General features: G+C 37.8%; 1 protein-coding gene across 3 annotated transcripts; it reads right to left on the bottom strand.

Annotated features, from left to right (window-relative positions):
- Positions 1–1,645: 1,645 nt before the first annotated feature.
- Positions 1,646–10,082, bottom strand: LOC145503208 (gamma-aminobutyric acid receptor subunit alpha-6-like). 3 transcript variants are annotated; one of them, XM_081482671.1, is made up of 9 exons: positions 10,004–10,063; positions 7,173–7,244; positions 6,986–7,056; positions 6,359–6,432; positions 5,737–5,957; positions 5,246–5,328; positions 4,706–4,834; positions 3,773–4,122; positions 1,646–2,968 (listed from the first exon to the last, which is right to left on the bottom strand). In XM_081482671.1, exons 2-9 carry the CDS (start codon positions 7,235–7,237, stop codon positions 2,636–2,638), a joined length of 1,326 nt encoding a protein of 441 aa, XP_081338797.1. In that variant the 5' UTR covers positions 7,238–7,244; positions 10,004–10,063; the 3' UTR covers positions 1,646–2,635. The 3 variants fall into 3 exon arrangements, with proteins under 3 accessions (XP_081338797.1, XP_081338796.1, XP_081338798.1); XM_081482670.1 differs by lacking the exon at positions 10,004–10,063 and adding an exon at positions 8,575–9,943; XM_081482672.1 differs by lacking the exon at positions 7,173–7,244 and having other exon boundaries at positions 10,004–10,082.
- Positions 10,083–10,248: the final 166 nt, after the last annotated feature.

Below are 10,248 nucleotides of genomic sequence, written 5' to 3'. Positions count from 1 at the left end.
TTCTTGAACGCAAAGGGAATATCGAAACCTTGTCCATCCTAAACATTACAATCAGTGCGATAAATAGCAAATACATTGTTTACCAGTCGTTTCTAACGGAAACTCAAGAAAAGGCTAATATATGAGGGTTCGCTCTTTAATAAAAGCGATGGCAGATCAATTTGCGCCGAATTTTAACGACTGACTTATAATGAGTTGAAGGCCGACTGATTCAGCATACTTTTAAACTGGTGACTTGCAAGATGGGAACCGAATAAATTTCCGCTGAAGACGTACGTTAAGCGGAGTTTTACATTAAGTCTTCTAGTTCATAGAGTCAAGATATTTATCTCCACAGAGCAATGAAGACAGGTCCAACTCTAAAATCAGCTTGTTATGGCAATACAGGAAACAAATTAAACCGATTGCTTAAGTGTGGGATTCAGTGAAAAATCAGGACTTAAATTTTGTTACCAGTAGTCGTGTATTCACCAGCGTATTCGCATAAACTCTTAAAACTCTAGCTTCTTTTCATATAAGCTTTAGTGTCCGACAATCTCACTTTTGAAAAAAGTAGCGACTCCAAGTTGTTATTTGGTGTTTTGCATGCTTTTCATCGACAATTTAGACAAGTAGGCCAGTAAAATGATAGCGTGTCATAGCAGCTGACTGAGTCACCCCTCTCATGTGTGTTTCACCTTATGATAAACTTCGATCACGTTAGCACAACTAGCCCGAGCACATTTAAACTGAGCCCGGTTTCTTCGTTCCTGTGCAAATCGTTTAAGAGACAGGCAACCTAAATTCATTTGCTTCCGTGTGTACCCGTCTCAAAATATTATTGCCCGTTCGTAAATAGATTAGTTTATAAACAGGATCTACACATTTTCCGGTGTTCAATACAGTGGTAAGGCAATGTCTTATTGTGATAAATTCAAGGCATAACTTTTACAAGTCAATATGGAACACTAATGGGAATCGCGAGGCCGGGTGAAAAAACCTCTTACTTTTTAGATTGGGTTTTATCCGAGAAAAATTCTACTTCTTTAAATGATAGAGCTTCTACTTTTTGCCTGAGCTTAGAGAATAACTAGAATATCTCATACAAGTGCTCGTCTGGGATGATTGAGGCAAAGTTGGCATCTCTTGATATTAAATATCTTATTCTTTGCAGCTGTAAAACTTATTGACTTACCAGAAAATATGCTATTCCAGCGTTGTTTCTCACTGTCCTAATTCGCTATTTACAGTTCCCTGAGTGTTTTCCTAAGACAAATTTGCATGGCTTTTTCCGATGATATTTGCACGTCCGGTTTTAAACTGAGAAGAATTTACAGTTTAATACTCTTGACCCGTTATTTACCTTGCCATCTTGCCAGTTCAGCTGTCGCCCTTGAAAATTTCTTGTACCGAAACCTCTTTAATCCGATATTGGACACGTTGGAAATGATTTCGATCTGGTGAGCTCGTAAGACGCTTTAGTGCTCCTTTTAACGTAAACACAATACCGCGCGACCTTTCACTGACCCTCTTATGGCTCAAGGGCATTTTAATTTAAAATCTTACGTAAACAATGTGTTTTGTTGATGGTTACTAGGCTCGCCTTCAATCGTAATAATTATCGAATTGTACGAGTAAGCAAGCAACTCAGTTCGGACTTCCTGGCAACGTTTATTAAAAAAAGAAATAAATTTTATATTCTGTCAAACTTTTTGTTACTATTATCATTATATTTTTTACATGTTGTGAATTTGTTAAATTGATAATATTATTATCCTGTCACACTCTAACCGGCTTAATGATCCACAAACAGGATCATATATATTGTACTTATGTCGTTTCCTCTTAAAATTCCCAAAGTTATACAATACACTACATTTCAAAACAATAACCGAAAGCTACTCATTCGCATTTGTAATTAAGATTTTTGGCGTTGTTGACAATTAACAGTAAATATGACATCTAATTGTTAAGAATTAAACTGAATGTAATAAACATGTGCAATCATGTTGTCGGAATCGACAAACAAAACTCCGAAAATCCGAATGCAAATGAAGATCAATTTCTTTTTAAGTCCAGACCATTGCAGGTATGTTTTTAGAAGTAAACTTAAGCTCCGAAAGCAAATTATATTCCTCAGCAAAGAAACAGAACAAGGACTAGACAGTCGAGCTGCCCTTTCAATGATGTATCACTGTCTAGAGGGTATGGGTAGGGATCCCCGCAACCTCGTTCCCAGGCTCTCACATGGGAATCCGGCAGAAAGAATCAAAAGCTCAAGAACTAAACATCATAAGCTGAAGGTGCAACTCAACTTTCAAAGTTAGCAAAAAGAAATTAAAACGAAAAAAATCCTATTATTTCATTTTATTTTCATTTTATTTTCATTTTATTATTTTTTTTCTTGACCCGTTATCAGAAACTAAGACGATATTACGATTGAAATTAATCACAGCAGTTGTAGATCAGATCAGCCATGTAAAGGAACTGATTAAGAACATAAGTATATCCGTTGAACTACATTTAATTTAATGTTCCTCTATATTCCGAAAACATACAGTTTAAAATAAGCAGTTGATCTTGACGAATTCACAGAAGACAAAACTCTGAGGCGAACATGTGTTATCATCAGAGGTTAATTGTTATTTGTGAGGTTTTAGCCGAAAAGCGAGAAATAAATCCAGTAGACTATATTGAATGTGATAAAAGACAACGGAAATAAAACTCGGGAAGCTTTGTCAAGGTAGTCAGCAGCAGTTCCTCTTTTGTCGTGGCCAACAAAGTCCACAGTCGCATCATCTATCACAGCTTTGTCTGCTGTACTTGCTAGGTTAACCATTTCAAGGTCGTCATCTTCAAAACCAGTACTCGCAGTTTTGGAGGAACCATTGTGCCCAGCGATTGATTGGTGAGATCTTTTGTCCCTTTTAAGACCAATGGCTCCTTTTATGGAAGAGGAAATTCTTTTTGAGAGAGAGACTTCGTTGACCTGAAAGTAGAAACCGAAGAAGATGGTCACTCCCTTACGTTTTAAATGTATGTGCCCGGGACGTACCCCTGATTTCTATAACATTAAACGGATTAGTGCATTGCTAGACCTCGTGGGGGGTATGTCCATGACTTCATGGCAGTTTATACACAATGAAACTAATTGTTTCCCAAGGGACCAAAGATTAAGTGTTTTGCTACAAAGATGGAGGTTAGTGTAACGTTATAAGACGAGGAGAAGTCAAGGTAATTATGGTTAGTGGGGAAGAAAGCTATAAAAATGATTTGTTGTTGTTGTTGTTGCCCTCTGGAAACATTTAGTTTGAGGGTGCGTTCCTTTGGGGTGATCTGGATCAGGGTCAGTGATCCAAGATCTGTCTGGATCATGGTGCATCAAAAGAACCGATGAATCCATTCTGGTCACGGAGTCATCGGTTTCTTTGTGCACCATGATCCAGACAGATCTTGGATCACTGATCCTGATCCAGACCACCCCAAAGGAACGCAGCCTTAGTCATTGCCAGGTGACCATAAATCAACCAGTGAAAGCGCGCGTTAGATTTAACTAAACTCCAGCTATATATAACAACTTGATATGTTACCCTATCAAGAGTGTGCTTTTACACCTTGTACTTCTGGGTGGAGAGGGTCGAGGCGAATAAACAGAAAGTAGATCCAAATTAATCAATTAAAAAAGCACGCAAAGCGAGTATACCCAATCTACATTTTGCACGGGAAACATTGCTATGCACCGGAGAGGTACTGTAGGTTACTGCAAGACGGTCCACAGCATATTTAAACATACCTTGCATTTTATTCGTTTCTTATCTTCAGCAGCCCTCAGATTCAAAATGAACACAATCATACATTCCACTAAGGACATGAACACAAAACTGAACGACACCAGCAGATACCAGTCAAGAGCCTTTGGGTAGCTGACTTTAGGCAAGTTGCCATTGAGAGATCCAAGGAGAAACATGATGGTCAAAATGGTGGTGATTCCAAGAGCCATTCTGTCTCCCATGTCATCTTTGTCCATCCAGAAGACAATCCAGCTCAGTGCCACGACAAAAACGTCTGGAGAGTAAACTTGAATGAGGTAGTAACCGACTCGTCTTTTAAAGAAGAAAGTCAGAGTGACTGTGGAGTAGTTTCCTGGAAAAAAAAAGAAAAGGAATTAATGCACGAAAATGGAGACATATTTGGTCGTTTCAGGCAAGAGAAGGGTTTTAGTTCATCTCAGGTTTACTAATTAGTCTCATTAAGGAGTTTTACAAAGAGAAAGATCAAGCCGGATTTATGAAGACAGTGTTAAAGAATTCGAACCCTGCTACTGAAAACTTAAACTTAAGCGTGTCTTTTCTCTCCAGAGAATGTCAGTGTTTTTTTCCTCCACTCTCTTATCTTCCTTTTCTTGCTCTTCTTTTTACTTTAGGACCTTTAGGAGTGACTGTCATGAAATCAAAGTGCAAATGTGATAGTAGAAGATGAACATATGATGGAATGAGACTTTTTTAAAATTTGTTTAAAGTGCAAACATTTTCGAGGAAGATCGAATGACATAACTTGGCCTGTAGAAAGGAAGGAACAAACGAGAGAAAGATGAGGAAGACGAAAAGGAGGAAACATAGGAGGAAAAGAAGAAGGAAGGGAAACGAAAAGAAAAATAAGGAGCAGAAGGGATGGAGGGATAGCTTGAGTTGAGAGCAATTGAGAAGGGAAGTTTAGCTGTGCTCACCTATGTCGAAGACGTCTGTATCCGAAGACAACTCTGCGCCTTTGTACTCAAACTGAGCCATCTGTTTTGATCCAACTCTTATATCAGTCGCGTTCCATTTAAAAACAATATCCTCCTTGGTATAACTATCTGTATTAATGAAAAGTAGATAACATAATACTAAATGACCAGCAGCTGTTAATATGGAGAAGACGTTTTGCATAGCAGATTAAAACGCATGGAAAACAGAGGAAATGTTATTGTTCTTGCTTTTTCCATTAGCGGTGTTCGTTTTGGTTGTCGCGTTTATATCGCAGAAATGTCCAGAGAAATATTAATTCTAGAGTACATTTATCCTGTTGTTTTGAGGATGAATAACAAGTTGCATCTTTAACATGCTCAGCAAGTTGAACTTTGGGACTGTCCGAATGATTTCATATATTTTTCGTGTTGTTCTTCTGGAGACGTGGAGAACATTGAGCGCTGATTGTACCAAACAGACCGACCGTTGGAATACTGCGATCTTTGATAGGTGTCTGTGATTTAGACAAAGACACTTACAACTTCCAAACTTGAGATAGCAGGCCTGTGAATCATGAGGAAAACTCCGAAGATCCATGTTACAAGAAGCGAGCAGAGTTACGCTGCCAAAGAACAAAAAAAAGAGCATTGTGATTAGCCAATACTTACATTAAGGCTTACTGTAACTCACATTTGTATCGAAAATAAGAGCTAAAACCAATTGTTAAAGAATCCCTCACCCTCCCAGGAAAAACACATTGTTTGAAGGATATGTTGCGATAGACTTCGCATTCCAGACGGGTAGAGATTTAACCTTACTGTAAGTCACTACATGCTTCAGAAACTCGAGTTAAAAAGTGACGCCAGTACTAGTAAGGCATCGTTCATACTTCCTCTCGATCTGATTGATCGGATTCGATTTCTGGGTTTAAACTTCATGAAGGCATAACTTGGTCACTATAATTTTGCTATCACCCACATTGCTAGTCTCATGCAGTCTATAGATGTTTGCTTCAAAACGTAGTACATACCCTTTGCTGTAAAGTATATCTCCACTTGGTTTGATGCTGACGCTACTATGCATTTCAGAATCTGGCATCATCATGTTTGATTCCCGCGCGTTGTAACAGTATGGATCTGGAACCCATATGTTTTGGATATCAGCTCCTTTTAAGACGAGAGTGCGGTTGAGCTTTCCGGCAAGTCGAGAATCTTTCCATTTTTGATAAAAATAGGTATAAACTCTGTACTCCTGGCGATTAAAAACAAAATTATTTCTTTAACAAAAAGAATATCACACTCATAACAGCCTTTCATACAATACTAGTCCATCACTTAAGTTTGATAGATTTACAGTCTCTTCTAGCACGGACAAAACATCAGTTAAGCTACGTCATCTTTATATCAGTTATATCCGACGTGAAGACGTTATTCATCGAGGGCAAAATTGCTCCTTAAAAAAAATGGCTAGCTGTACTACTTATATCCATTTACAAAAAATAGCAAGAGCTAAATTTAAATGAATATTAACACTAGTAAGTAAATGGCTAATCCAAGAGTAAAATGTCGAAAAATGTGTTTTAAATCCTGGGTACTTTTAGAATCAATACATACAAAACTTCAATATCGTCACAAGAACAATATAATTCTCACCATATTTGCTTCTTCTATGTTTCCAAACGATTCCACGTATAAATCTGCGAAGATGGTCGTCGCTTGTCCCTCTTCTACCAAAAGAAACAAAAAGACAAAAAAAGTACAATTTTACATTGATTTTTCATATGGATTTTTTTTCTTTTTCTGACAAGCAAGGAAACCCAATACATATAGCTCCCTAATGAAGGTAACGTCTGCATACGAGCCAAGTGGCCCATCAGGCCGGAGCTTATCCCAGTTTCTGAATCATGAAGCTACTAGGAATATTTCCACTCCCCCCTGGATGGGATGCTTGTCCATCGCAGGGTTACCCCCAGCATTAACCTCGCCGGTACCCATTTGTACACCTGGTCGGAGAGAGGCACTGTGAGAGTAACGTTTCTTCCCCAAGAACACAACACAATGTCCCCCGGCAAGGGCTCGAACCCTGAACCGTTCGATCCGGAGTCGAGCGCACTAACCATGAGGTCACTGCGCCTCCAAGCTCCATAATGAAACTAATAGATAATTCATCTGTCGTCCAAGACCACTGTTTTTTTTTCTTTTTCTTTTTTCGACTAGCTCTGAACATGATTAACCATCTGAATATAAGGTGAATATCGTGTATTGTTTAACAGCACTTACCAAAATCTGGTCGTACTGCTTTGTCATAGCCAGCGAAAAATTTTGTTATCACATCAGCGTCGCAACTGACCCTGTAAAGAATAACACACAAATTAAAACGTGCTGTATTTTGTTTCTCCCCCCGGAAAAAGTCAACAAGGGCCACGAAAGGAAGTGAATGCGTTTCTACTTAGTAAAATGTACTTACGATCTTGACCTGGCCACTAGCAACATAAGTGGTAAATAAATCTTTATGAAGAATCCTTGTCTCATTTTCCTACTAGAAAACACATAAAAAGGCGTATTTTCACATTAAGTCGTAAATTATTTCAAGGTCACGTTCTGTAGCACTTAGGTCTGCAGTCACCAATTGTAATTTTAAAATATGTATACTGCTGGCCGCATTTTGTAATACCATTTTCTCTTGCTGTCGAAAACTGTGACACTGCTTGTCATATATTTGAGCTACAAACCAATCGGAAATTTTAATAACACTTTGTTGCAATTTGTAGTAATTCGACTCGGCGTATATTGTAATGACACATGTCTCGTTTTGCACCAATTTTTGCAATAACCTGTAAAATTGCCCACAAATACTTTCCGTTGGTGTCATCTTCATGTCTTGTTTCGTTTTCTCTTCCAATCCATTAATTAAAAACAAAGTTCTTCGGGTTTTTTCCAGTCCGGTCCATTGATCATGATGAAAAATGTTCAATCATCGTATAAATGGAAGGGGAGCCAAATGTGACGAAAGACTAATTAAAGATCTTTTTACAAAGCAAAAAAAGCCTGTGGTTTATTAAATCATGTTTGAAACCATTTACTTTATTACAAATAGCGACGATGTGTTACAAAACGCGACGAACTTTTTTCCAATTAACGAAATTCACAAATGTTACAAAACGCGAAATTAATATATTATTGCTCTTTTCAATGACAGTACGAGTGTTACCTAGTATGTTTTTGAATTATTATTATTATTATTGTTGTTGTTATTGTTATTATTACTATTATTATTATCATTATTACTATCATTATTTAACTGAGTATTGCCTACTTTCCATTGTAACCAGCTGCAAGCCAAGCCAGTCGAAGCTGCTCAGTTGTTAAAGCAATTGAGTGATAACAGCATTGCGTCAGTTTCCAAATTTGGTAGAAAGGGTTTCCATATATGGTAACTGTGACAGTTACAGTAGCAATTTGTCAAAAACAAGATGGCGGACATTTCTATTGGCGGTCAGTCACAGTGTGTAGATGAACTTGAAGTCGACATTTCAACGCAATTCTCCGTCGAAAGTTCATATGTACATTTACAAAACTACGCATGTCAAACCAAAAACCCATGGTGTGTTTGCAACTCGTTTGTAGATCAGTCGGATCATAAGTGAAGCCAGACAGGTAAAATATATTTGCCTTATTAAATTGTTATAGACAGTATGATAGCAAGAATACATACATATTTTATTTACAGAAATATCCTTGCTATTTGACGATAATACCACGTAATATTATCCCTTAACGGCTCGCGCTATTTTGATCTAACAATTTTAACATTCAAACGTGGTCATTATTCCAAAACATCACCACAGACATATATATATATTATTTACCTTATGACGTAGAATGTCAGAATGGCTTAGCGGCAGTCGGATATCAGTCCGGTGGCCCTTCTACCGACAAAGAAGGTCGAAGAAAGTCGTCTGTCGATATTTCGGCCACGAAATTTCGAGTTTGCTTTTAATAAAGCAACGCGCTCCTTGAGTAATTATTAAATACCCCGTACGTGATATCTTCTGGTGTCTGCATATTGACGTATACTTTGAACTGTTTTACGGTGGATAACTGATGCTTCCACCGTACACAGGGAAATTGTTTATTCATGAATGATATGTATCGATGAGTATGTAAATGTTCAAAATATAATTGCTATCGCCAAGAACACTCTGTTACAGCTTGCCAGAATATTACGGCCGGGAGAAATTAAGTTTCCTTGACCTAAATTCCTTAAGATAACAAAAAAGGGTTTTTCCCAACTTAGCAGCTAAGTCTTTATAAAAGCGTAATTGGTCTTAAGAGGCCTAAAATCGACAGAATCGACGTGAAATTGATGATCATTTCAACTGATTACTGAAACACCGTGAGATAGTTTTCCAAATTCAACTCTCTATTTTTGCCACCGCGGTTCTGATCTACTCTTTAATTTATCAACTTCAAGTTGGCGATAAGCAAAGTGTTTCATCTGCCCGTCGAAACAGCACAACAGCTTCTGCGAAACCAGACGTGTTTGTTTATAGAATTATGATTATAGCTCGTTTTATTGTTATATAGAAAATCACTCTTCCGCCTGAAAGAGCTCAGTATGGACTAACAAGTGACATTTTCCTCTGAATGCCTATTGACGTTGTTAAATGGAAAACGGCTACGGAGCTTCGTTTATAGACCTGATCGATGGCTACGATGGAATGTAAATGAATCATTATGGCGAGCAATGAACTACATAACTAACAGAAATCAACCGAGCAGACAACGCAACGTGATCATCAGTTAACATCCAAATCACACAGCTGTAAGTCAAACACAAAGTAGGACCAGGCGTAACACTTCCACAACCCAAAGACAAGAGTTATTAAGCTCACAAACGAACCCCCGTGACCGCGTCAAACTTTAAGAACACTATTACGTGTTTACTTTCAGTGATTTGCATGTCTGTTCATGTGCTCTCAAATTGTTCTCCACACTGTCGAAGTACTGCTCATGAAGTAAGTGTTTGATTTCTTAGTTTAGTTTTGAGACTTTGGACAAGCAGTTGACGCTATATATAATAACATCAGGAATTCTGTTCGTTTCTTAATGCTTTATCAAAGGGCTGGAAGAGTCCAAGGACTCCAAGGACCACATATATATACAATGATGAACAATGAGGTTAAACGAAACCTTTGCACACAGTTTACTCCAGCGGAAAAAAATGTCAACTTTGTAGTATAAGCTAAAACAGAATATCTTAATATAACAAGACAACTTCGAAAGAATTGCACTTACATTATTAACAGGCGCTAGTGCTTGGCGAAGGTTCCAACGGCTCAAGATAATTGCTTGCTGATATGAAACAAAAACTTCCAATTGTCTGCCGCACGACGACAAAACACTGTCAACTTAGCTTAAAATAACTTTACTTTCAGCTTGAATGACAATTAGCAAAATAAATTATGCACAAACCTGTTGCGGGACCATGAAGAAAGCTGCCAACAAATCTCTTTAACTAACTTTAATTTTGACCGACAATG

Source organism: Orbicella franksi, chromosome 11 (assembly GCF_964199315.1).
Source record: "Orbicella franksi chromosome 11, jaOrbFran1.1, whole genome shotgun sequence".
Classification (NCBI taxonomy): Eukaryota; Metazoa; Cnidaria; class Anthozoa; order Scleractinia; family Merulinidae; genus Orbicella; species Orbicella franksi.
This window is presented reverse-complemented; position numbering and strand designations above follow the sequence as displayed.

Excerpts from the sequence above, each read along its gene's own strand:
- LOC145503208 (XM_081482671.1), bottom strand. The coding sequence starts at position 7,237 with ATGAGACAAGGATTCTTCATAAAGATTTATTTACCACTTATGTTGCTA. Across the intron at positions 7,057-7,172 it reads CTAGTGGCCAGGTCAAGATC|GGTCAGTTGCGACGCTGATG; the intron begins GTAAGTACATTT and ends TATTCTTTACAG. Across the intron at positions 6,433-6,985 it reads AGCAGTACGACCAGATTTTG|AAGAGGGACAAGCGACGACC; the intron begins GTAAGTGCTGTT and ends TTCTTTTGGTAG.